The 27913-nt window shown below is 40.2% G+C and overlaps 1 protein-coding gene across 6 annotated transcripts; it reads right to left on the bottom strand.

Annotated features, from left to right (window-relative positions):
- Positions 1-247: 247 nt before the first annotated feature.
- meis2b (Meis homeobox 2b) lies at positions 248-27913 on the bottom strand. Of its 6 annotated transcripts, XM_076084168.1 has the most exons (13): positions 27902-27913; positions 27408-27640; positions 26710-26851; positions 26557-26607; positions 26234-26284; positions 25937-26083; position 23674; positions 20868-20975; positions 12896-13035; positions 9815-9891; positions 6991-7049; positions 6572-6661; positions 248-306 (listed from the first exon to the last, which is right to left on the bottom strand). In XM_076084168.1, exons 1-13 carry the CDS (start codon positions 27911-27913, stop codon positions 248-250), a joined length of 1170 nt encoding a protein of 389 aa, XP_075940283.1. The 6 variants fall into 6 exon arrangements, with proteins under 6 accessions (XP_075940283.1, XP_075940281.1, XP_075940282.1 ...); XM_076084166.1 differs by lacking the exon at position 23674 and having other exon boundaries at positions 6572-6653; positions 6962-7049; positions 20868-20982; XM_076084167.1 differs by lacking the exon at position 23674 and having other exon boundaries at positions 20868-20982.

The following is a 27913-nucleotide window of genomic DNA, read 5'->3' as shown; positions in this document are numbered from 1 at the left end:
TAGTCTCTTGAGCACTCAAAGCACATTTTCACTGATTCATACACTGAGCCACAGTCGCACATGAAAGTCACTCCAGCAAAGATCCAGGTGGCAAAGTCATTTTTCCAGTCAGGATTAGATTGTTAAGGGAGGTGGTGAATAGAGTAGAAATATGAGTGAAAGCAGTGGAGGAGAAGTGAGTGAATAAAGACAAAGACGGGACTACATACTTCACCCTGTTTTTCAGGCTTGCCTCAGTGGAGTGAATTTACATGTAGTGCCACTGCCCATCCATTCCCATGTTCATACCCATTCCACCCATCGGCCCTGCAGTGAGAAGTAAAAGCAAGATTAAAGATTACAGACCACGCAGAACATGGTAACCAACTTCTGTCCAGTAAAAGTGTATGTACTAGCTTCAGCTTTGATGGTAACACAAAGCATACAAATGCCTTAGTCACAAAGACAATCATCTTCTTCAAATTGTATGTATCAAAACTTTTGTGTTATTTTATCTTATTTCTGTTTCCAGTAACAGAGACAGGGATACCACAAACCTGGAAGCAGGAGCAAACTGCCACCGTAGCTCCATCAATTTATAATTTATACTATTTTATACTAATACTATTCTAACACTGTTATATCTAAATGTTACCCAAAAACCAACATCAATTTAGCTGTGTATCCTATTAAATAGGCCCTATTTTCTGGGTTCGCCTGCAGCATCAACCCACGCATCATCCTAATAGCTAATAACTAGCTAGAGATATCATTTTCCCAGTGGTGGGCCGTCAGGGCCTGCAAGGCCTTCTCTGCTGGCCTAAACATAATCACAAAGTTATAGCTATTTTATCATTTAATCATTTTTCTTAAATACACTACATGTATTATAATTTAGAAAAATATTTTCCCCATTATCTTATTTTCTCATTGCACAGCTACTGTCTTCCTCAGTTGCTCTGCTTCCAGTGCAACTTGTTTTAAGTAGAGCTTTTATCCAATCAGATTTCACCTCTGTGTCTCTAGGTAAGAACAGAGGCCCGAGGCCTGCAGACTCACAAGTGAATCCCTTTGCAGTTTAAGTGAATGGGGACGATATCGTTGATTGTCATAGTGTTCCACCAATCAGATCTTTAGTTTGACATGTTGGGCGTATGCTTTGAAGTGCCAGAGCCTGCTAGCTGGCCTACAACTATGTCAGCATTAACGGGCAGCTCAGTTTTAAGTTGCAGCTCTGCAGTGAGGTGCAGCGTGTGCTGTGATTGGTTAGAGGGCGAGCACGTGACTATTGTGAAACAAAACTTAAAGTATCCATCAGAGGCTTAGTCGGTAGTAAGAGTTCAAATTGAAAGATATGGAATACATTATGACATTTTTTGCATTTTGCTTGGTGTAGATCAGGGGTGCCCAATACGTCGATCGCAATCGACCGGTTGATCGCGGAGGTAGTGCGGGTAGATCACATGCCATTCAAAAAAAATTAGATGTGCGCATGGCATTTGCCACTTGATTTTCTAACAAACGGGTCACCACGTATGCGCGGTCAACCGCGCGAGCTACTGCAAAAGTCTGGCGAGCTAATTAGTTAGCCTTCCAATTTATTTCTACTAAAGAAGCTAAAGCTGTAGCGCCATGATTTGGGAAACTTCCAAAACCTCGCGTCAGAACTGGAGACTCAACGGAAGGCGTGTGCGTAACTTGACAGTGCGCGCTACACAGAGCAGATTGACAAGTGTCTGTCAGAGTTTGACAAACGCTTTCGAGACTTTGCTTTACTCGAGCCAGTTGCTACACTTATGTGCTGCACATTTCGGGAAGATATTGAGGTTGATTTACTCGCATCAAAAATTGCAACGCTGTTTCACCTGAACTCGTCTGGAGTGGAGGATGAGATTTTGACACTGCAAGCTGACATTCAGCTGAAGTCCAGGGCTCATGGACAGTTTTCTCACAGAGGAAAAGTACCCAAACATGAGGACATGTGATACCTTTTTGACTGCATTATTCGGCTCTACTTATTTATGTGAGTTAGCCTTTTCCCACATGAAGAACATTAAGTCCATACACCGTTCCACCATGACTGATGATCATTTGAAGTCTGCTTGAGGCTGGCTACCAGCAGCTACTGTCCGGACTATGCAACTCTGGCCAATCCCATTCAGTGCAAGTCATCAGAGTAAGGTAATGACCAAAGATGTACAGAATTGTATTGTGCCATAAGGGTTCATGCAGTTATGAAAGGTACGCCAACATATATTGTAAATATAAAGTATACTCAGTATATATATATATATATATATATAGTGGGTACGGAAAGTATTCAGACCTCTTTAAATTTTTCACTCTTTGTTTCATTGCAGCCATTTGCTAAAATCAAAAAAGTTCATTTTATTTCTCATTAATACACTCAGCACCCCATCTTGACAGAAAAAAACAGAAATGTAGAAATTTTTGCAAATTTATTAAAAAAGAAAAACTGAAATATCACATGGTCATAAGTATTCAGACCCTTTGCTCAGTATTGAGTAGAAGCACCCTTTTGAGCTAGTACAGCCATGAGTCTTCTTGGGAATGATGCAACAAGTTTTTCACACCTGGATTTGGGGATCCTCTGCCATTCTTCCTTGCAGATCCTCTCCAGTTCCGTCAGGTTGGATGGTGAACGTTGGTGGACAGCCATTTTCAGGTCTCTCCAGAGATGCTCAATTGGGTTTAGGTAAGGGCTCTGGCTGGGCCAGTCAAGAATGGTCACAGAGTTGTTCCGAAGCCACTCCTTTGTTATTTTAGCTGTGTGCTTAGGGTTGTTGTCTTGTTGGAAGGTGAACCTTCGGCCCAGTCTGAGGTCCAGAGCACTCTGGAAGAGGTTTTCTTCCAGGATATCTCTGTACTTGGCCGCATTCATCTTTCCTTCAATTGCAACCAGTCGTCCTGTCCCTGCAGCTGAAAAACACCCCCATAGCATGATGCTGCCACCACCATGTTTCACTGTTGGGATTGTATTGGGCAGGTGATGAGCAGTGCCTGGTTTTCTCCACACATACCACTTAGAATTAACGCCAAAAAGTTCAATCTTGGTCTCATCAGACCAGAGAATCTTATTTCTCATAGTCTGGGAGTCCTTCATGTGTTTTTTGGCAAACTCTATGCGGGCTTTCATATGTCATGCACTGAGGAGAGGCTTCCGTCCGGCCACTCTGCCATAAAGCCCCGACTGGTGGAGGGCTGCAGTAATAGTTGACTTTGTGGAACTTTCTCCCATCTCCCTACTGCATCTCTGGAGCTCAGCCACAGTGATCTTTGGGTTCTTCTTTACCTCTCTCACCAAGGCTCTTCTTCCACGATTGCTCAGTTTGGCTGGACGGCCAGGTCTAGGAAGAGTTCTGGTCGTCCCAAACTTCTTCCATTTAAGGATTATGGAGGCCACTGTGCTCTTAGGAACCTTGAGTGCTGCAGAAATTCTTTTGTAACCTTGGCCAGATCTGTGCCTTGCCACAATTCTGTCTCTGAGCTCCTTGGGCAGTTCCTTCGACCTCATGATTCTTATTTGCTCTGACATGCACTGTGAGCTGTCACCTGTATATAGACAGGTGTGTGCCTTTCCTAATCAAGTCCAATCAGTTTAATTAAACACAGCTGGACTCCAATGAAGGAGTAGAACCATCTCAAGGAGGATCAGAATAAATGGACAGCATGTGAGTTAAATATGAGTGTCACAGCAAAGGGTCTGAATACTTATGACCATGTGATATTTCAGTTTTTATTTTTTAATAAATTTGCAAAAATTTCTACATTTCTGTTTTTTCTGTCAAGATGGAGTGCTGAGTGTACATTAATGAGAAATAAAATTAACTTTTTTGATTTTTGCAAATGGCTGCAATGAAACAAAGAGTGAAAAATTTAAAGGGGTCTGAATACTTTCCGTGCCCACTGTATATATATATATATATAAATAGATATTCAGCATTTTTAATGTAGGTAGATCATTTTGACTCGGTCATTTTAAAAGTAGCTCGCAAGCCGAAAAAGTGTGGGCACCCCTGGTGTAGATTATTGTTTTTTTTTACCTAGCTTTGTTTTTTTAACACTCAACGGCTGAAGGAGGAGAAACGGATTTGTGAGTTGGGATTTAACCGTGGGATTAAACTCTTTGTCAACAAAGAAAGGAGGATGGAGTTTGTCTTTAAGTGAACAGCATTTGGTAAGAACCTTCTGGACCCTAGCCCTATTTTTAGGCCTCTGCTCGAAAATTGCATACCCATACTAAAAAGAGTGTATTTCTGCATGTACAAGGTCTATTTGAATAATGTTGATGTTATAATAAAGGTAACACTTGTGAGATTTGTTCAGAGGTGTAAATATCAGTGTATATGTTACTGGTGAAGAGTAAATGAACATGGCACACAGCTCAAATTGAAAAGTTTCAGGTTCGCCTGAAAAAAATGCACTGAAAGCATGATTATCTCTTTTGAATGATGCTAACGAAATTATTAAAACTGTCCCAAATCATAGCACAACATGTGAACAGTCTCTCTGCAAATATTGACTTTGATAAAGTGAAGCAGAACAAAATTAGTGAGGTTTTAGTACAGAGAGGTCAGGCGAGGTGAACCAAATTGAAATTTTGGAACCAGCTCTTCCATTGTAATTTTATAAACTATATAACTATAAATTTCAGTTGTTTTATCACTAATAGTGTTCAATCTATCCAAATACAGCAGTTTGGCATCATTTTGAGAGCCTGAATCCTCTCTGAGTCTGTTTCTGTCTGTCATCCATGGGATTTTCTCGTCTGAATTTTAGTTTCCCTGTGTGTATGTGAGGCTATCTCAGCCGATGATTGGTCAATTTCAGTCAATGAACCCTCCTTCGACGCGTCAGAGTCCATACAATTGAGTGGGGTTAACGTGCGATTGATTGACAGAATCGTTAGCCAGTCAGAATCAAAACCGCGCCATTCCTCGCGGAACGTATAATTCCATTCGCCGAAAGTCAAATCCCTACCCCCACCTCCCCTAAGTTAGGTAGACCCCCCTTTCTTCAGGAAACAGTTCAGAGACACAACAGGATATACGTCGAATACATTTGATTCGAAATAAGCGGGGATTTATCCGTTCTCTTCACGAAATCAGCTCACGGTAAGGTGCAGTTATGATTTTTAGCGGTGAAGCGGTTTGTTGTTCTAGTGCTTGTTTGCTCACAGCTCTGTAATGGTTTCACAGTGAGAAATTCTGAAGATATCTTTGGAATCTGTGTGTTATTGGCGTGCTTTCTGCTATTTCGGTTTTCCGTGTTAGCCTTTAGCTTCTTCTTCTTAGCGCCTACCGGAGTGCGTGGTCGGCTCAGCAATGGTGAAAAAAGAGTGATGTTGTGGTAATTGTTTTAGATGCTTATATTAGTCATGTAGAATTGTGTTTGGAGTGTGTAAAATGGCTTGCAGGATATTGTTACCCAGAATCTCTTCTTTAACTGGGTATATAACATGTGTGAAACATTCATTATATTCGTTCCTGAGAAGTGCATTGTACGACACGCTGTACGCTAAACTTTCTCCGTAGCCCCGGAGTGTGAGAAGACTGCGGTTTTTTTTTTACATCTAATATCTGAATGGCCCTTGAGTGTGTAGCAGAACCACTGCAGGTCTGCTGGATTGATTTGTCATGCTTTGTTTTCATATGAATATATGTGACTGGTTCTTGTGAGTTTGTTGTTGTCATTGTGTTAATTATATTGATTTGGACTATATGCATTGTCCGTTAATTACGAAGCATACCGTCATGCGCTGAGTTATTGTTTGTTAAGCTAGTTTAGCGTAGCCTCCCAGAAATGCGGTGCCTCAGCTGTCTTTTGTTTTTGTTTTTTTTGTTCTGGGTTCAGAGGTCACAGCCCGTTGTCTCCTAGGTGAGCGCAGTCCACCTAAAACATTATATTTCTCACAATTTAAGCTTCTGCATTTTCCAAATGCACTAGTATTATTCAACGTATTGTTCGGTTTGTAAGCCTCGTACCGAACGGTTTAATACGAATACGTGTATTGTTACACCCCTAGAAACAAATAACCGTAGCTTGCACGTCATAATGAGATTATTAGGTGGTGTTTGAGCTGCAGGACAGCACTGAAGGCCCAGGTATAAAATGCACGGCCCACCACTGAATTTTCCATCCATAAGATGTTGTCTGTCTCCCGTCTGCCTGATTCCATCGAATGCAGCATAACATCAGCTCCTTTCATCTTAAATTCATCAGCGAAAGTTGGAAAGACTATACTATTTTTTGAAGAATAACCTACAACATAATTTTCAGAAATGAATGTTGACAATGTTTAATGAAAGTGTTAAAATAAAAGCAAATTCACACTCCTGTTCTCTGTATAAAGTAAAGAACACAGATCTTTACTTTCTGCCTTGGTACATAAAGTACACAATATGTCCTGCATTGACACCAAGCAATGCCACTGGACATAAATCCTGAGATGTGTAATTGTGGTCATCTCTGAAATGTTGCTATCAGAAAAACAGACAGCTGACCACAAACAGAAAATAATTATAGAGATTTTGTCGTTGATGGTTTGATAAATGTATGGGATATTGCTTACCTCCAGGTCGGAGACCCATGTGCTGCTGCCCATCAAGAACAAAGCCTCCCATTGGCTGGCCATCTGGACTGTAAGTTGTACCCTGACTCACTGTGAGCGTAGAGGAGAAGCAAGATTGTCAGAGTGAGCAACCCAGAGTTCTACAATCACTCTGCTTCACACCCAAACATGCTGCACACAAAGCCACCTCTTCATTCTAGAGCTCCTTCATGCAATCAATTCTCCAAAAGCCTTAAGGCTGACTTGTCTGATACATAATCTGTCTCACTTTACATACTGTGTGTAAATCCTGTCGTCCACTCTGAAGCCAGTGGAGTGATATCAGTAAGACACCATAGATTGCATTTAGTTTCAACTGATCTGTCAAGAATGGAAGGTAGTATTTAGTACATTGAACACTGAATGAACTGCAGCTTTACCTGTTCTGTTGGACTGGTCAATCATTGGTTGGACTATTCTCCTCCTTGCATTGATGAACCTGGAAACAAGAGCAATATTATGTGAACTATTTGATAAACAGGGGAAAGAGTCACTACATATTGAATGGAGCTAAAGCATTCAAAAATGAATTATTAAAAGCTTCCACATGACCAAAATCAACATGTTTTAATGTTCAGCATTCCTGACCCTGGAACACTTACATATGATAAAATATAAACTCAAGGGGTCACTTTGCACTCTGCTTTTTTTCCGGACGTTTGACAGTATTCCACTGCCTTTTTTCGTGAATGGACTTTGCTCAGGTGTCATCCTGTGAACCTTAGTATGGAACTTTGGTGACATGAGTAAGTTAAAGTCACTAAATAATCCATGAAGCAAGTAAGTAAATTTTGAGTTTAAATCTACATAACTATGTCACCAGGGGACTATAATCCCATACAAGGGCTGGGTAAACGCATTGAACAAATCAACAACTGGATGTGCCAGAATTTTCTTCAATTAAACAAAGATAAAACAGAAGTAATTGTTTTTGGTTCCAAGGACGAACGATTAAAAGTCAGCGCTCAGCTTCAATCACTGATGTTAAAACCCACAAACCAAGCCAGAAATCTAGGTGTAGTTATGGATTCAGACCTCAACCTGAACAGCCTCATCAAGACAACTACAAAATCAGCCTACTATCACCTGAAGAATATATCAAGGATTAGAGGATTTATGTCTCAACAGGATTTGGAAAAACTTGTCCATGCATTTATCTTCAGTAGACTGGACTACTGTAACGGTGTGTTTACAGGTCTCTGTAAAAAGTCAGTCAGAAAGCTGCAGCTCGAGTCCTCACTAAGACCAAGAAAGTGGATCACATCACTCCAGTTCTGAGGTCTTTGCACTGGCTTCCTGTCCAACAAAGACTTGACTTTAAAATCCTGCTGTTGGTTTATAAAGCACTGAATGGTTTAGGGCCAAAACACATCTCTGATCTGCTGCTACCTTATGAACCATCCCGACCCCTTAGGTCGTCTGGAACCGGTCTACTTTCTGTTCCCAGAGTCAGAACTAAACATGGAGAAGCAGCGTTCAGTTGTTCTGCTCCACATATCTGGAACAAAGTCCAGAAAGCTGCAGGTCTGCTGAGACCCTCAGCTCCTTTAAATTAAGATTGAAGACTTTTCTGTTTGCTGCTGCCTTTAATTCAACCACATTCAAGGATATTAATCAATTTCCTGCATTTCTGCATTTTACTACTGTATTTTATTTCTTACACTGCTTTTTTATGTTTTAATAACTGTTTTTAATCTTTCAATGAATGTTCTTAATTGTTTTTAAATCTCCTTTTGTTTTGCCTTATGTTTTGATGCTTTTAATGGTTTTATGTACCTTACCTACATAGTGCAAACAGTTCTTATGTCTTAAATCTATTTTGTGCAGATTATGTTAACGGAATCAGCTGGATCATTAGTAAAATTAGTAAAAACAGAGATCCCAAATGCTTTGAAATGAATAAATAAAAAGACCCAGCATTAACAAAAAATGGCAATTGCTCTGGACTTCTTTTTCAAAACTGGAACACCGCTGTGTGTCTCCAAGGATTTGACTAGTCATATAGTTTATTCCTATTGGCATAATCTGTGGTATTAGAGAAAGTCTTATCTTTAAAAATGTATTGATTTGGGTATAGCCTTGCAGCCTTAGGCTGTGATGAAGCTAACTGCTTTACCAATGTTATGCTATAGATACATTCAAGAAACAGACAGTATAGTGAGTGCATGCCTTGATATCTGTTTTGGATAAAGCCCGTGGTCGCCTTTACTCCTGGATTAGAGGTTGGCGAAAGCAAACTCTTTGGTGGATTTTAGAAGAGAGTGGCGAAGCAATGTCATCTCAATTAATCCAAATTTGAATCCTGCACTGGCTGCCAGTAAAATGATGACATGCAGAAATGTATCGTCTGGATACATCATCTTTAACCCCTTGAACCCTCAGCTGCTTTTCCACAGTTTATATTCCCTTTATTCAGAGGCCTGTAGTCACTTCATGTCTTAGCCAAGCATGCCATAAATTGTTATTTTCAGGATAAGGTAGGTGTGTTTTCAGTGAATTTAGCATGTCAGTGGTACTTTACATGTTCTAGGACAGTTTAGTTTAGTAATATGTAATTTGGCTTAAATTATAGGGAAATAGATACACTGTTTAATTGGTGCACTTGCAATAAATTCAGTTTAAAAAATTGGCAGTGTAAAATAGAGAGTTGTTTTTCTCAGTGCACTGCAACTAAACATAGAACAATTTGAAATGTACAGACAGACACACGATACAAGATACAATAAGGATACAGTGTAACAATGAATGAATATTTACTTGGATTTGATATGTATAAACTCAACACAATCTAAAACTAAATATATAACCCTGATAAGGATTACAGACCTGTAATATTAAGTGTTACCAACATTTCCAAACAAGGTTATATATTTTATATTAAAATATCACCATAGCTACTTAGGACTCAGCATATCTTTTGATGATGTTTAAGCAGCTGTTTGGACTTTTATTTGTGATGGCCATCAGAGATACCCCTACTGCTGGAAGAAGAGCAAGTCACACTAAATACGACAATATGTGTATGACAGCTGTGTGTTTTGGTTTGACTAAATTACAACTTTATTACTCACAGTCAAGACTGAGGTGAAGATATAATATGTATTCTAAAGTCAAATGTATTTATAAAATGCATTTCGCAAGCCAAAGATTCAGATTGTGTGTGCATTTGTGAGTAGATTCCAATCTGGCGTTAAAGTGACTTACCAGTTGTTCACTTGAAGGATGGTGAGGCCTGTGTCTTGTGCTAGCTGCTTTTTCTGCTCCTCTGAGGGGTATGGATGCTGTGAGTGACACAAAGATCAGAAAGCATTCAATAAATACAAATAGGTCAAATTAACAGAAAGGCTTAAGCCAAAAACAGCTTGCAATTATCCGTAGTCATATAGTGCAGGCTCTTGTACTTCAAGAAAGAAATTCCACTCAGGAAGTACAATCATATTCTGTGGCAGTCTCTCCTGTGTATTCCTGGAAGCAAGTGCACAAGTTGGCTCTGGAAAAACAGAGGCTGACCAGAGTTTGGCCCCCCGAACACTTCATGTTAAAAGCGCGTGCCATTGTGTGACAGTATTTGACATTATTTTACATTGCTTGACAAATGATCGGGTGGGATATAAAGAGGCACAATGGTGGCTTTTGTTTGAGGCCCCGATAAGGTTAGGCCCCCTGTCACCCCCCAACCCCTCCCTGCCTTGCTCCTTCGGCCCTGATCCCTTCGCTGGTTTTGTGTGTGTGTGTTTGTGAGACAGTGGGAGGAGGACGGCAGATGGTAGACAGAGGTGATCCTTGTACTGAGAGCAGGGTCGCGGGCCAGTCCCCATTCTGCTGCTGTCAGGCCAGCAGCCATCTCCTGTGGTTATCGGTGAAGGATGAGCTTCCAAGCACCTCATTTTTTAACTGCCTTTCAGGTCTAGTACACACACACACATGCATAGGTCATTACACTTGCATATGCAGACACGTGGAAATGTGCATTAATACAAACACAAGCTCGAAAAGCTTACAAATGCAATTACACATGCACTGTAGTACACAGCAGGGATTCCTAACCAGGGCCGTCAGCTTCATTCTACTAAGGATTCATAAGTCGCAAAGGTTGTGGACCACTACCACTACTACTACTATACAGTACCAACACATGCACATACACATATGTAAACACACACAAACAGAAAAATACGCATATAACAATTAGTATAAACAGGCACAAAAATGGACACTTAAGACACACACAAACATCTGTACTGAGGTTGTATTTTGGAGCAACTTGAAGCACACCTCCCAGCTTGGTGGCTGAAAGTCAAGTGACAAATTACTCTTAACTCCGCCCTCAAATCAAAGCTCTTTCTCTGCCTCTCTCTCTCTTTCTTTCTCTCTCTCTCTCTCTCTCTCTCTCTCTCTCTCTATATATATATATATATATATATATAGATATATATCTATATCTATATCTATATCTATATATATATAGATATAGATATAGATAGATAGATATATCTTATAAATGTGGACTTAAGATGGAGCAAAGGTTCAAAGGAGTTAATGATAAACTATAACAGAACATGAAGAGTACAACTTGTTTAGTATAGACTGAGGATATGAAGTTAAGTTCAATTTTATTGATATATATTCATATAAATACATTTTTAGAACTTATGTACTAAAATACTTATATACTAATCTATAATTGTACTTTTCATATTCTGCTATCGTTTGTCATTAACCAAACTGCCCTGGTAATCTGTGTGGGTTTGGTCAAAATGCACACGCAGGTGTTTTAAATCACTTCTCATCTTCGCATTCTTTATGTCTCTTCCCTTCAATTGTGAGAGCTCCACCTTCAATCCAATTGCCCCCTCCAATGTCTGACTAAAGATTTTACTTCTAGCAGTTCCCGTTAGCACTGAACCATGGAGGTACAGACAACCACTGGATTACTTTTATACTGATGAGGCAAGATCTAAAATGTTTTTCTTTTGTACATAATGTCTAAACAGATTTATGGATATTTGTCAGGAATGGAGATCAATGCCTGCTTATTCTGGAATATGTCTGATCATGAAAAGAAGGGGTGAGACTTCTGAGGCAAAAATGCGACAGTTGGGTTATACACCTGCTGTAGGGTTTAACACATTGGAACAAAAAACTTTGTTAGGAGCAAGGAGAATAAGTTTTTGTCTAATTAAATTGTGGGGGATATTTAAGTTGTCATAGATGCTTGTCCGTTACATATAGACAGGCAATTCATTCTTCTATCTCAACTGAGAACACAATCAGACTTTAGCTGACTTTGACACAACACCAGTGACCTTCAGTGGATTCCAGGTTTGCGCCCCAAACTCTTTGGCAGTAATCATTGAATGTGGATAAATGCAAGGTTGCATGGAAACCAACAGTTACGACCAGGCTAATAGGCCGATAATGAATAATATAATGAATCGAAACCATTCACAGCTGCTTTCTCTATAGCTTCCTCAGAGGGGATCTTTTAAGGGTCTTCAGAATGGACAACAAAAGCAGGAGACTACGGCTAGTGGTGGACAGAAACAGCCCCCCTAACGGCCTTCCAACCGCGGGCCTCACACTGCAACGTCTGACAAAACATAATCCCGCTCTTTTCACACCCTCAAGACTGATGAATGCTTGATCGCTTGGGTGTTGCAATAGGCCTTTCAGAGGCCAAAGTCCCTTTGCACACTTTTCATAGGCACATCCTGCCATGGCAAACACTTGTGCTTAACAAATTAGGCCTGAAAGGGAATGGGGAACAGAGAGGGGATAATTCAATTATCCTCCTTTGTCATCTGGAAAATCTAAAGGTGGGCTTTGGAAAAGAGGGGATTACTCCGAGTACAGGACTTGTATGGGCCTTTTACAAATTGAATAACTGAGAGGTAGAACAACTGTGGTAGCGGCAGCGGCGGTGGTATCTTTTGGACCTTGGATAAAAGGTAAAGCTCTCGTCTTACAAAACTCTTAAATACTGCTGCTAATTCTAAACGAAAGGCTCCTGATATAGATTTCTGTACAAACTGTGGACTACTATTTCAAGAAGGAAATTTAGATGTGAGTATGTCTATGCTTTGTTGTCTAACAATGGAACAGAACAGAACTTTTAGGATGCCTTCGGGAAATCTAGCCAAGGCTCATTCCTAGATGTTGGCTGATTGAGGAGCTGGGGTTTCGATAACATTTATTTCTAGCATTAAGGCAAATCTATGTAGGGCTGCTGTTAAGACTAAGTTTTGTGTTTGAAATCTATACAATGCCACAGCTAGATTCCCTTACCGTAAGGTGCTGGAAGAGCCACGCTCTCATTATATTTGTGGCTACTTTGGGGAAGATGCCTCGTTTCTTCTGCCTCTTCTTGTCCTGGTCATCCTCGTCTCCTGTGCCCGGTGATGCCAAGCTGTTGTCGAGGGCGTCTCCTGCGAGACAAGAGGAGTCCCGTTACGAGAAAGCTTTAATTTGGTCCTATCACCTTCACAAAATCATGTTGCGAAAGGGCTGACAGAGGAAGATTTCACTCCTCTGTGGAACAGCAGCACAAGATTTTTCCTCTCACCTCTGCTTGACTCCTCAGCCATTGGATAATGAAGAGGAGTTTGTAGTGTGGGAGCTCAATAAAACCAAGAGCTATTAATTCAATCTAAGCCACGCATTTGACATGAGGTAATGACTGTGGGAGTTGTGCGCCTGCCATAAAATAATGACCGTTCATACTGCAGTCGGAGTCAGTCCAATGTACTGATATTTATATGTGACCTTTTCTTTACTAATAATTTCCCTATATATAAAAGAAGGAAACAACAAAAGTCTATCCTGTGCAGAAGTATGAACCCAATAACATCAAACCTTGTGCTGTTTGAAGTCCGAAACAAGGGGTTAATTTGGGGTATTGAGGTATAATATGGGGGTATCAGTGGTCCATCATATGTCCACTGATGGACCAGGTCCCTCCACACACAACCCCCGACTGACAACTTCAGTGTCAGATTTCATGCCGGCTATGGATCCTGCCATTAGCAGCATCCTTGTTTGATTTCAGCAGGAAGCTGACGTGGATCAAGGCAGGGGACTTCTTTTAAGCTGAGATTTCCGCTCCTGCTAGCTAACTCACTCCATCTTGTATCACAAGGGGCACCCCGCTCCCTCTCCCTCTCAGCCATTAATTGTGCATCAGCCGAGATGATTTACTTTTAACAGTGGTGGTTATTTTTCTTGCCCTCGAGGCAGAGAAGCCTTGAAAGCTTGCCTGGAGGGCATGTGAATAATGCATCTGAGAGACTCCTCCCCTGAGGCGGGACAGGAACCCTACTTTTCTTAAGATTTGCCCTAGCATGTCTTTTTGTTTTTAGAGATGCATCAATCAAACACGCCTATATGAGCCATATTCATGAATAAATATTTCAGCTAATGAATATTGACATTAAATAGGATGTGTTCTAGGGTCGTGGGCTATGGGGTTTGTGAGAGTTTTGACGGATGGTGTCCAGCTCTGAGTCATGGGCAGGGTACAGGGTTCAAACTGCCTCTGTCCACTACTCTTTAAGTTGTTTTGTCCCCCACCTCTCCTACAGCCTGTCGTTTAAGTAACTTTATTTCCGGTCAAATATTCCCTTAGGTGGTGGAAAGTTCGAGATTGAGATGTCATCTTCCTACGTACCTCACAAGCTACCTAGCTACAGAGACTAGCAACTTTTAAATCATCACATTTGTTTGATCATCTTGAAAAACATTAACAGCTTCTAGCAACCTCATGGGTAAGGGCAAAACAAAAGAACTTCATCTTCATCTCCCAACAAGGAATAAGCTAAGATGAACACAATGTAGAGTTGACCGAATGAAGACAAAACTAAATGGCAATTCAGTCTGATTATCAGGCTTTAGTATTCTAGAAAAATTCACATCAACATATTAAAAGATATTTGACGACCAAATTATTTTTCAATACCATTTTTCAATGATGAGACTGGTGCATCTCTATCGCTTAAAGAAAATGGGCAAGTCCATTCAATATATAATAACATAAATCAAAAACCGGCCTCAATAATAAACAAGGACTTGAGTTTCATATTTGGGTGGTACTGTAGTATTTTTCATCATCAGATCATAAAGCTACAGTTCATATTTGGTAACAAAAAGCATCATAAAAAGTTAAGAATGGAAAGAAAGAAAGACCTTATTATATCTGAGGAAGGCATGCTGTTCACCCCTGCAACCCCCACCCTGGTCCACCTCCTCTCCTCTCCTCATCCTTCTTTCTTCTGCTCCGGAGAGGGTAGAGCCGCAGGGCAGATCCTCTGCTACACTAATCGCTACTGACTGTTCCCCGGCAACTCAGCCAATCTAACCAGTGTGTGACGGTGCAGTCTCAAAGTCATACACCCGTGCAAGTCTCCCATGCCTACCCTTCACCCCCACCAACCCCTCCGCCCCCAATCCACTGTTCCTGCCAGTGTCTGCAGTGTCGGTGAGGGGGGGTAGATGGAGGGGTGGGCATTATTGCAGGGATGGCTGGAGTATTGCCCCGGGGCTAAGAAGAAAACACACAGAAAAAAAGCACCTTAAGATATGAAGAGTCTTCTTGTCCTTTCTAGGGCCTTCTACATCTGCTTCTCACATACGCACAACTTTGTTCTGCCTTTGTTGTTGTAGACTACCTCTTTATACTATTTAGGGCAATGCAACTCAGCCTTAATTGCTTTTTTTCTTATATATTATGATACTTACTACATTCAAAGCATTTTGGAGCCATTGAGATTAGGAATACGGCAGGTATTTCTATCTTACTTTGCAAAATTTTCTAAGTTTGACAATGAAAGCTTTTTAGGAGATGAAACTGAAGCACATATTCAATTGAAATATCTTACTTAATATTATTGTGGCTGACAAAAAGTTACAGATTAAAGCTTTGCCACAGGGCTGATCATTTTGTATGTATATGTATACCAGACCGTCCAGTCTCCTCCGCTACTGCATTACTGTGTATTATTTATATTCCTTTATTTTATGATTTAATACTTATTTTCATTTTAATTTACCATCAATGTATTAATGCATATGTAATTCATGCTTGTCCATGTGGTGATTACTGTGTGTTGGATATAATTTTACTTTAATTTCCTCTCATGCTGCCTCCCCAGTCTCTGCTCTTTGTAGCTCAGGGGCTCTTAGCGCTGGGTGAAGTAGTCTTTGGATGACGTGTCCATAAGACGAAGTGCAGAGCGGCTAGCAGAACTGATTATAGCTCTCCCAGCTGCATCAGTGATGCAAAGCCAGCGCAGCCTGTCTAATGAGCTCAGCGGGGCCTGATCCATCATCGGTGACACCTTGGGGCTCCTCCCCTTATTAGACATGATACACAGCTCTAAATAGAGTAGTCTGGAAGCTTTCCAAGACATGAAGAATCCTCCGTGTGAAGAACTTGAACATGGTAATTATAGGCTCTTGATGGGGAGATGCAACTTTTGAAAGTTGTTAAAGTACCGTTTGAACAATTCTACCTGCAGTGGCCAGTATTTCACTGAAAAGTTGCACAAGCAAGTGTTGAATGAAGAAGATTTCTGGGGATGCTGAAGTGCTTTCACTGAATGAGACCATTTGCTTTTCACTATTAGGTAATGCATCACATTGAAGGTTAAGTGTTTAACATAGATCGTAGATGACTAGAGTACATAAATATAGGTATTTACCATTCAGGCAAACAGGGCTCGATATTGTGCTAAAAGCTGACAAGCCTGCTGTCTACAAACCATCCTTTATTTGGTTTTAAAGGATTTAATTATGATAAAGATATATTAATTCTCACTCAAATCTGGAGGTGAATAGAATTTAGTTTGTGATGCTCACAGCATTGAAAAATAACATTAATCAAAATTCAACAGCAACATATCTTTCCAGAAGAAAATGTAAATGTTTCAAATGTAATTATGTGCTATGAGCAGCACAAAATTAAATTCCATTCACCTCCATTTTATTAGGCTGGAAACGGATCTCAAAAGCTAAACTATTTGCATGCATAGATGCCTCTAAGAATAAGTGAGGAAATAATGATTTTGAAATCCAGTTGAACTGACCCTGTAAGAGATAAATATGCAAAATTGGCAGTACATACAATTTTGGTCATTTGTTTTCAAGTAAATAATGTATTATTTCCTGTAAGAGCTGACACAACAATGTGTACTTTCCTTTCCCTCCACATCCAGCATTTATCTCTTACTCTTCCCTCCCTTTAAAAAAAAAAAAGTCTGACATCCACAACATGACAGATGCTAAAGGGACATTAGCCCACAGTCTCAGTGAAGCTGTGATGTCATTGGCATGTCAGCACCTCCACCTCCCCACATTCCTGACTCTTGACTCCAGGCTCTGGATGTGACCAAAAGATGCAACACATCCTGTTCCTCACATTCCATTTCTCAACAAGAGTGTGCAGGATATTTTTGAGTCACTCCCACTGTCTTTTGTTTTATTTGGGTCTTTGTGATGGACATTTCAAGCCTTATTATTGTCCTCCCCCTTTCAAACATTCCTTGGAGAGCTCAGCCCCTTTCCCTGTGGTCAACAGCAGTCACCCTGGGGGTTGAGCTATCCAGGAGAGCCCTCTCTGCATATCACACAAGCTTACAAGGCAACAAACAAAACCTCAGAGCTTCCAGAGGAGGAGGCAGCCATGACCCAAACCACCAGCCACACATTGTATGGATCATGTACCTGTGGTTAGATAGGGCTGGAAGCCACATCACCACCACTTTAGTGTTCCCAAATGACAGTAGATTTTAAAAGGTTTCATCAGACTATGGAATCATTATTAGTGACATCCCACTGCTCAGGGCTGGACTCATTTTCCTCTAGTGGACAGTGAGGAGAGTGAGGAGACTCAGCCTTTGTACCTCGGGCGCACCCCAGCCCAGGAGTTTCATGCCTCAGACTGGCCCACTCCACAACCTTTGATACTGGAGATATATAATTATAGCTTTACTATGCAAATCGGGTATAGTGCACTATTTCTCCACAACCTTCTTATTCACATTTCTTTTAAATTCTGGCCTTTCCAGCTCACCCTTTGGCTTTATGTTCTCCTTCATGTCTTTTTAGTCAACTTATATTTATTTGTCTTTGTCACATCGTCTTCCTGGAAGTGTAGCCCCTATGGTGTAATCTAAGTTCAAAGTGATGTCCTATATCATCACGCATCAGAGTTCAGGGCTCACACGGCACCTGTGTCCGAGTGGAGCTAATCATGGTTAAGTTAGCCTACTGCTACATGCTGTCGTGTGAAGTTGAGTTGAATAAAAGTCATAAACGTACTTAAAATAGTCGTCAGTTTTTAAAAAAAGAACATGATGGCCTACGTGATCTAATTACATCTCACTTGTTTATAGTACTGTTATCTGTTCGTTTGTGCACTTTAATTTATATTTTACTTTATTTTATATTTTACTTTATTTTATATTTTACTGTAAATTTTAATGTTTCTACTTTGCACTGTGTTGATTGTTGTTGATTGTTAAATGTTATGCACCTCCCGTCATGTCAAATTCCTTGAATGTTCATGGCAATAAACGGTTATGATTCTGATTCTGATTCTGATTCTGATTATGACATGATTGTGTTTACCGTCCTAGTGTGGGATAAAGCACGTAAACCCTGGCCTCCAAATTAAGCTTTGTATGGTAAACCATCCTCCTCGACCACCACACCAAGAGCCATTTCCTGAGTTGGTAAAAACTTCGCCAGCGAGCATAATCCGGGCATCAGTTATGGTTCCACCAAAATGTTCTGGCAGGGGAAATGAGTAGAGTATAATTGTATGTTGTGGCAGACAGGGTGCACCTCCAAATGTACTCGCTGCTCAACTGTGATACTTCCTTAAGTTCAACCTTATTAATGTTATAACAGTAAGGAGGGAGTCAACTTTTTGGATTTACAGGTGATACTTGGGCAAAGGCACAAACTTTGGTAATCAGTGCATCCTTCAAAAAATATGCAAAATGGACTGCTGGACTGAGAAGGGACACAAACTGGTGTTCACTAATCTATAACCAGCAATGCAGAATAATTGCAAATGAACATAATCTTAAGAGACTTTAAGATGAACTGAATAAAAGATGATGGCTTTGTCTGCATTCACGCTCACATCAGTGTACCTCATGAACAAGGTGAGCGTTCTTTCCAAGTACTGAACTAATTATAAACCTGTAGGCCATCTACCTGCTCCAGATGAGATTAACATGATATACCTCTAACTGTCCTTTCTATACATCCAGGTTGTGTTTTTGACTCTTCCCTGGCATGAGAATAGACTGGAAACAAGGCAGAGAGGCCCGGGGAGAAGCAGCAGGTAGCATGCAGCGCATCCTGCAGCAGCAACCACAGCTCTGATCATTCTGCCTTCTTCTCTTCCTTTGTTCCTCATACATAAAGTACTCTGTCCTTACATCCCTTCAAGGGGCATTCTGCACTCCCATCCCATATGCATTCTCTCCCAGGTCAAAAGGGCATGGACTTTGGGTTTCCCCCCACTGTTTTTTTTTTTTTTTTAAAAGCCCAAAGGAAAGAAGCTATTTACAACTCAATATACAATTTCTGGATACTGAATGCTTGAATAAAGATTTACCAAAATAATTATGTCACACTCTTGTGTATCTTGTGAAGCTAATATCATTTTCAAGAGTCTTGATCTGTTCCAGATTTTCTCTTAATCCTTTGAGTTTCTCTTGTCTTGCAAAGCATCCTCCTATTGTTCTTGGCAATGCTCTGCTCCTTGATGCCTGATGGGCAGAGGGTGGAAAGTTGCTTTAAAGTCCATTCTATTTTTACTGCGCCCAAAGGGGAGAAAAACAAAAACAAGCCATAAAACCCTTATAGTCTCAATTAGCACATCAGAAATCCCATTAAATGCAGGAACACCATGGGTGACACAAGAAGGAACAGGGCTAGATGGCATCAGAGGGAGACAGCAGCAGACAATAACATCCGGCAACTAGAGTAAACTCAGTAGATCTCTCCATCAGCGTTAACTGACCTGTAACTGAGAACCTACACAACTGTGAAAGTGGGGGAGCCCCAGTTCCATGGGGAAATCAACATTAACAATCTACGAATATTGTATCTTGTCATTTTTTCTCACTGTGAACTAATACCATAATTGTTGTGAGCTTGTCTCTTAATCAAAGCTCTAGACAGGATTTTAGAAAAGTGTAGGTCTCAAATCCTCAAATCCTGTCCAATTATTTTCAATAGATACAGTTTAATATCGCAAAAGTCTAGATGCAGTTTCTCCTTGACACAGCGACCCTTTAGCGTCCGTATGAGACGTAAACCCATTTACAGGTCAAAAAACCCAGGACTTCCAGGAGACCGTTGGTCATAGCCCCAAGTGAAACCAAGTCAACATTGACTTAGTTTACCGTAGTTTTGTTACGTAACTTCCGAACTTAACTAACAACAATTCCGTAATAAAACATAGTTATTTTACCTAACAAACCATGCATACCTAAAACTACATAAACCTACGTTGGAAGTGTATTTTGAAAACGTGAAAAGAGCAGATACTGAGACGTCGTCTCTGACAACTCCAAAACCAATGCTAGGAAATCACTGAACAAGTGTATCACTGAACAAGCCACAGTATTATTTGTAGGGAGTGAGAATAAATCCTGGTTGGGAAGTAGTGAATCCTTAATCTATTTATTCATTTTGTTGATGTAGAAAGTCAAATTTTCATATACTGACTCTAAAATAACTGAAATTATGCAATTCAGTATGCACCATGTGCATTTCCTTACTATATAGAACACCCCCAGGTTGCTAAAACGATCAAATCCCAAGAAACATATATAGTAGACATGACCTCATCGTCCTCACTAACAGCTACAGTCTGTCTCTCAATTCTGACTTTCCTACTATGTCTGTAGCACTCACCCCAAAGCCCATTGGTTCATACTGAAGATATTAAATGGCTCACAAATATATAGTTTAATTTAAAAAACAAAATTCTCAGTAATTTCCTGAACCAGTGAAAACTTTTTGGCAAACATAACTCAAACAGGAATACATTTGTTGGGAACTCTTTACAATGGCAGATTGATAAATATTAGGGTTACGGTTAGTCCTCACTAAACTTACATTATCTGTTTTAACCCCCAACCCCCCGAGTCACCAGTGCAGCAGTCCCCATGCCTCAGAAAGAGGTCACAGAGAAGTCAAAGCTTTGATATGAAAGAGGGCGCAGGAGGCCTGTAGGTGCTCTTACCGAGTTCACTGGTGTTGTCACCACTATGAGAGACGTGTCCCCCACTGGACGGTCCCGGGGTGCCCACGGAAGGCGTGGAGTGGGCGTCATCCATGTCTCTCCAGGACGCTGGGTTCTGAGAGGTCAGGGAGAGGGCCGCACACCAGGGGACAGGAGATAAGGAAACAGAGGAGAAGAAGAGAGAAGGGAGCAAAAAATAGATGAGGAAGGTCCGGTAGGTCCAGTATGAGGTCCATTATGTAGTTTCCCAAAGACACAAAGACAGCTGGGTGAAATGATTAGCATACGTAGTAAGGCAGCAACCAAGTTGTAAAAGATATGAGTCTAGAACAACATTACCATCCTGACCAAGAGGGAGCTTTCAATATAGTTGCAGAATGAGGAGCAGCAAGAGTTTAGAGAACACTTCAGTAACCCTGCAGCATGTGGACCCTCCTGTGTCCTGGCTGTTTCTATGACTTGAGTTAGGGAGAAGACCTGTATTTATTGGGCAGATTGGCCTGGCCACTCAGACAGCCATAAGGCCAAACCAAACAGCAGATCTCCCTCTTCAGCCTCTCTGCGTCAGCTGTTTGCCGGATGGTGATCAGATGAAGAGCTCAGCAGATGACAACAAGAAGAGCGGGGACAAAGGCGCAGTGTGAACAAGCCCTCTCAATGACGGCCCCTCTTTTCTTATCCAGTCACCCAATTATTACAACTCCTGAGTACACACGGCTACTCAAAGAGGCGCCATGTGTTTCCGCGTTTATCAAGCTAATGAAGGTCTCATTTCCCAACCACCCCATCTGTTAAAACCCAATTAACCAGAATGGAGTGTACAGCCAAGACTGAGAATCATAAACAGATGAAAATAATTCTTTATGTTTACCTTATAGTTGCTCTTTTCCTCTCACTGTTATCCAGAGGACTCACCGTAAAGACTGGTTAAATTCCTACACCAAATGACCACTAGCAGCAAATATAAGATAAAGACAATTAGCAAAATGTACACAAGCTCTATGTTTTTCTTAAACATTGCAAATATAGGGAATGAAGGATGTTTGTTTAGCAAAATTAGGACAAACTGGGCATTATTAAAGCATTAATAAACTGCCAGCTCGGCTATTGTAACAAAGAAGCCCATTTCCTACAGATGCATGACTCTCTGCAAGGTTTGAGTTCAAGTTAACATACACTTGTCTTCAAGTATTCAAAATAACACGGGTTATCATGAATGCAGATGATCATTTTGGGAATTAATATTCCTTTATGTAGGATTTAGACTGTCTGTGACTGACTGTGGATATGTATAACTATATGACATGTAAAACTTTTCAGCTACATATTGGTCTAACTTTCACCCTGCCACATCTGTCACAAATGAAACAGATGCATATGGGGGTATATTCTACAAAACTGACCTTAGGTTTTGGGATTGATTTTGGGTTCAAGAGATCTATCAAAGTGCCCAAGTTTTCAAAGTGCTGACCACGTAGTGACATCATCATTTTGATTCAGACTCTCAAACTTCTACTCACCAATAAAGGAAAATGCCTAGTTTGAGTATCGCCTGATAGTAAAAGTTTCACAATGAAACTGAACCAAACTGAAATGTAGACGCTACATGATGGTCTGAATGCTATTTCAGATGTGTTTTCATCCTTTGAGAATAAACAAGGAAAGAAAACCTTGTTTTGGAGTTGTTTTTTGTGATGAATGGTCTCAAATTGTAAGGTGTACTTTTTTTTCATTAATGATGCTAATAGAGATATGTATAAATATGTTCACAGTGCAGTTTCTTTTAACTTTAGAATGTGCTAAAGGAAAATGTCCCTCAATAAGTTGTTCAAAATTGGAACCTGATGGAATAAAATCGTACAGCTAGATGTCCGCTTGCTTTGAGGAAATAAAATGTTAGGACTCTATAGATCAGGTCAGCAATCAGGAAATTCAGTCCAACCCACCATCGTGAGCCTTCCCAGTGTCAGTGAAATGCAGAAACACAAGCAGTCCAACAAACCAAAAAGAATCAAATGGCACAAGCATGCCTTTAAACTCATAAACTGCTTTTAGCCCTTGTGAATGATAAACAGATTGTGGTACACTCAGTGGTTAAGATGCATGTACGTTACACAGCTGTGCATGTCTTCGTACCCACAGGACAGCAGCACATCCATTATGCAGCAGGCATTACAGCAGGAGAGTGTCCTGTCACATCAACTGGTGGCCTCACACACAGACACACACACAAACACATCAATGTGTTTTGTAGCTTAAGAAGGAAGCGTATCAAGAACTGTATTCTCAAGAGCAATTGATGAAATCAATTAAGTCAATACCAATATTTTTCACGGCCGACAATATTTTGTGTTATTCATATTTTGTATATATTACCAGTGAATATTTTAATGAATACATTTTTTGCAAGGAAAAAATAACACTTAAACAACATTTCTCATGAGCCCATGAGTTGCACATTTGTAAATACAGAAAATAGGACTTATTTACAACCTGTATATATTCATATTAATATATATATATATATATATACTATATTGCTTCTTGAGGGTCCCATTTGTGGAAACAACAAGCTCCTAAAGGTTGAGAAGTTAAGTGTAGGTCATGCATTAGGACACCACTGAAACATTAAAACAACGGCTCAGTTTACTGTCAACAGTTCATGGAGGAGCTTCCATCATATCCAAAGGAAATGATAGTTGAGTGCTCTCTGACATGAAAAACAATCAGTTCATCTCAGGAGTAAGTAAATGGCAAATGGACTGCACTTGTACAGCTCTTTTCTAGTCTTCCAACCACTCAAAACGCTTTAACAGTACATGTCATCATTCACCCATTCACACCCATTCATACTCTGATGACAGGAGCTACCATGCAAGGTGCCACCTGCCCATCAGAACTATCTAACATTCATACACTGCAGGAACAGCTACCAGAGCAATTTTGGGTTGAGTGTCTTGCCCAAGGACACATCGACATGGACTAGCGGAGCCGGGGATCGAACCGCCGACCCTCTGATTGAAGGACGACCCTGTTTAAACACTGAGCCACAGTAAGGAGTAAATCTGTTCTCTGCACACAGTCCAAATTGATTTGTTGTAGTCATGTGTCAATAGACACATGATTACAACACTGCTGCTGCTACACTGTAACTCTAAATCACTTCAACATCTGAATTTGCTTCTTTGTAAATGAACACAGGTGCCAAAAATAGGCTGTGTAAAACACACAAAAGGGGGGGCCACCTAACAAAGAGCCCCTGCACTCTAGCAATACAAATCCTATTGGCTGATAACACCAGGCTGATTGAGGCTAAAGCCCAACAGCAAACACAACACTTCCAGCTGCACTTTGTGCTAGATCTTCATCATCACATCTGACTATTTTTCTTTATAAATCAATAGATAAATAAAGTTAAAAAGACTACTTTACAGACAAAATATGATTTAAATAACAAATCTCAACAGTCCATATTGTTATTAGTGGAAGAGAGGAGAAATGGCAGAGTGTACACATCCAGATGGAAAAAATAAATACAAAAATTGGAAGACAAGGACGGAGTGACATTTAGGGAAAGATGTGATTCTATGTAGTATGATTTATATTATGAAGTAGGCTACATTTCTCTTCATCATAATTGTAGGTTGATTTTATTTAAAAGAACTCCCTTTTAATATTTCAGAGGTGGGAGAGGTACTCAGGAAGTAAGTAAGAAAAGGTATTAATACTACGGTTTATTAAAACATTCTGTTACATGCAAAAGTCCTGCATTCAAAATATTACTGAAGTAAAATGTATTAGCATCAAAATAAAGTTAAAGTATTAAAAGTAAAAGTACTCACTATGCAGACTAATATATATTATGTTATAATAATGTTGCATTAATGTGTACATGACTTTAATGTTGCAGCTGGTAAAGGTAGAGCTCATTTTGATGACTTTATGGGTAGTTTAATCTATAATAATACATAAGCATGTATTACAGTGATTGTATATATTCTGTAGTATTAATCTGAATGTATGTAAAGTAAAGCTGTGAGATAAATGAAGTGCAGTAAAAAGATAATATTTCCCTCTAGAAGGGTAAACTAGCATAAACATAAACCACTTTTTGTCAATGATAACAGTTTGAAAGTGAAGTATTCTGTTTCTACTCAATATAATTATAATTGCTCCAAACTACTAATATTTGTAACATCACAATTCATAATTCATCTGGAAAGTAGGCTACAGTTTTTGAGGTACACACTTCATTTTTGCAATGATTAAGACATGAACTTTGAATGTAATAGAGGTAACAGAGTGCATAAAAAAGGCATACAAATATTGCTTATTTATAAAAAAAGAAATTCCCCCTATAGAGGTCAGGGCTAAGCCCTGAATGTCCTCAAATACTGCAAACCTCCCAGCTGACATGTCATTAAACAGACAACACCGCCAAAACCTGACCAAACCCGACAAATTGTCATCTGTTTTTTCAAACGCATATTCTTTAATCAGTTTAAAGGCCTTTTGTGAACAGGCTAAAGTAGTCCTGTCACATTCACTCACGTGCATTGTCAGTAAAGAAAATATATTTCAATAAATGCATTGGTCTAAAGCAGCAATTCTCAACGTGTTTGCCTGATGGACTGTTAAAATGATGCTTAGCCTTCCTCACATGTTGAATATGTAAATAAGTTCCTCTTCTCAGATTGTTTTATTGAATCGTTTTAGAGGTCTGAAGAGGTAAAACTCTCCAGTATATTACTCTAAAATGAAAGGATAAGAGAAAAATCTGAAAAAAACGGAATATTATCAAAACAAGTTTGGTCAAAGTTATTGGACACATCGCTGGGTCCCAAACTCCAGTTTGGTAAACAGTGGTCTACAGCATACAGCAGCTTTTAGTAACTTGTGGGTAAACAACCGTGAGGCAAACTTTTTAATAATGGGAATAATAGGAGTTCACGGTGAGCAGGCATCTGCAAGCACCTCTCATCTCATCTCATCTCTCTTAAATCCGGAGAAAATAATGATTCAGTTCGCACTGAAGTTATCCTGTCTATGAAGCAGGCGGGTTGACTCACATGATCTGCGAGGTTGGTAGAGGATCCGGAGAGGTCGTCGAAATCCGACTTGCAGACGTCTCGCTCCTCTATGACCAGGTCGATGGGCATTTTGCCCTTTAGGCAGCTGATGTACCGGTGGCAGAAGTTATCACAGAGCTCATGAACCTGCGAACGCAGCCTTTCATTTAGATTATCCGCGTTTGGGCCGAGCACCAGAATAATCACAACATAGTTTATTAATATAAACAATTACAGTGTCAGTAAATGTGTCAATTAGATCTGTCACTCAGCCATAATTCATACTGTGCAGCCTACCTTCTCTAATTCCAGCAGATGAAATCGAAGGACTTGGATCGCTTGAATCATCTATAAACAAATACATTGTAAATCACCCCTCCCGAAAATACATGATAAGAGAACAATATGATTTCAGAGACGCCCAGGGTTCCATAATCATAACGACTGTGTGCATTTGCTAATTACCAACGTAATACAAATATTGTTCTTGTATTACAAAAAGGAAGGTTGCCCCGGGCAAGTGTGGGACCTCGGTGCGGGCGGACAGCATCACATCGCATAAAACAGCTGAGAATTAAATGAGAAAAAAAGGTGAGAAAGAAAGGGAAGGAAGTGCTCACCAAGTTATCCAGCTCTGGGTTGGAAGAAAATAGAGGTTTCTCTGCGCGGATCTGAGGAGGGGACGAAAATGAAACGCATCAGTTGGTGTTTTCAAGCTGATTTATTTTTCTTGCTTCTCTTCCAACATGGCTTCATTACTTATTTGATCATACCTGTTTTGCAAATACGGCTATGTCTTCATTGAAGGAGTCGGAGGAGCAGACATCTCCGCCCGCCACCCCGGGCTCTCTAGGCGTGCAGGTCGCCAGCTCGCACTTCTCGAACACCAGAGCCAGCAGTGGGAATAAAGGGTGGCTGCAACACAGGCAGAGACAGGCCCATTTGGTTTAGCCATTGTTAGGCCTGTACATGAACTATTGCCTACAGTACATCAAAGCAGCGACAGATAACATTTCACATTTAGCTTGGTGAGTTTAACAACAGAATACCATTTTGTAATCTGCGACAAATATTGATTTATTCCTCCTTAATTCAAGAGAACAACTGCGCCGCTGCAGTGAGATTATTTCATCTGTTTCCAAAGCAAACATGTTCAGAGATTTTAATCAGTTATCTGGGCAACTGAGGAATTTAGTATCGTTTTGAGAAGCAACAAAAAGACAGAGATACATTTGAAACTGGACCGAAAATGATTTGGCCTATTAGTTCTGAGGTTTAAAAAAAAGAGATAACTAGATTTTTACGTAATTTCTGCTCTCTGTTTAATTTAAATAAAATGAGCGTTTGTGCCTTTTCATGTTTAGGCCTCCAATTTGTTTATATCTCCTCATAACACAAATCTGCTCACAATAATGATAGTAATAATAATAATAAAACGGTTATTCATAATATTGTTATTATAGGCCTATACCCGTAGATTTGGTCCTTGTCTCTCTTTAGTGCGTCGTTGACGGCGCTGCCCATGCTGCTCGGCATGATGTTGTGCGGCGCGTGTGCTCCATAGTGCTGCGTCGGGTGCGGGGGCGGCCCATGGTTCAGGTGGTGGACCTGGGGCAGGGGCCGTGGGGCATGCGGGTCTCCGTACATGGACGTGGGGATTCCGACTCCATCCATTGCACCTCCGTAATGAGCCAGCTCGTCGTACTGGGTGAAAATTGAGGACGACATTAGGACAAGAATACAGGGGAATACTACTAATACAATGTGTTTATTGTATTTAGTGGGACTAGACATTAGACCTGGTTTCATGTAAAAACTGGCACATTCATATATTATATAAAACCACACGCTCAATTAGGTCTTTGCTAGAAATTCACATCATATGGTTGATGTACGTTTATAATAATAACTTTGTGCAATTTCATTAATCACAATTTAAACAATAATTTGTCAAATTAGATTTACCCTTTGCGCCAT

The sequence above is a fragment of the Anarhichas minor genome, unplaced genomic scaffold (assembly GCF_050575085.1).
Source record: "Anarhichas minor isolate MPS153535 unplaced genomic scaffold, ASM5057508v1 ptg000136l, whole genome shotgun sequence".
Taxonomy (NCBI): domain Eukaryota; kingdom Metazoa; phylum Chordata; class Actinopteri; order Perciformes; family Anarhichadidae; genus Anarhichas; species Anarhichas minor.
This window is presented reverse-complemented; position numbering and strand designations above follow the sequence as displayed.

Coding starts and splice junctions, on each gene's coding strand:
- meis2b (XM_076084166.1), bottom strand. Junction 20,983..25,936: donor CTACCAACCTCGCAGATCAT/GTGAGTCAACCC, acceptor CTGACCTCTCAG/AACCCAGCGTCCTGGAGAGA. Junction 307..6,571: donor CATGGGTCTCCGACCTGGAG/GTAAGCAATATC, acceptor TTCTCACTGCAG/GGCCGATGGGTGGAATGGGT.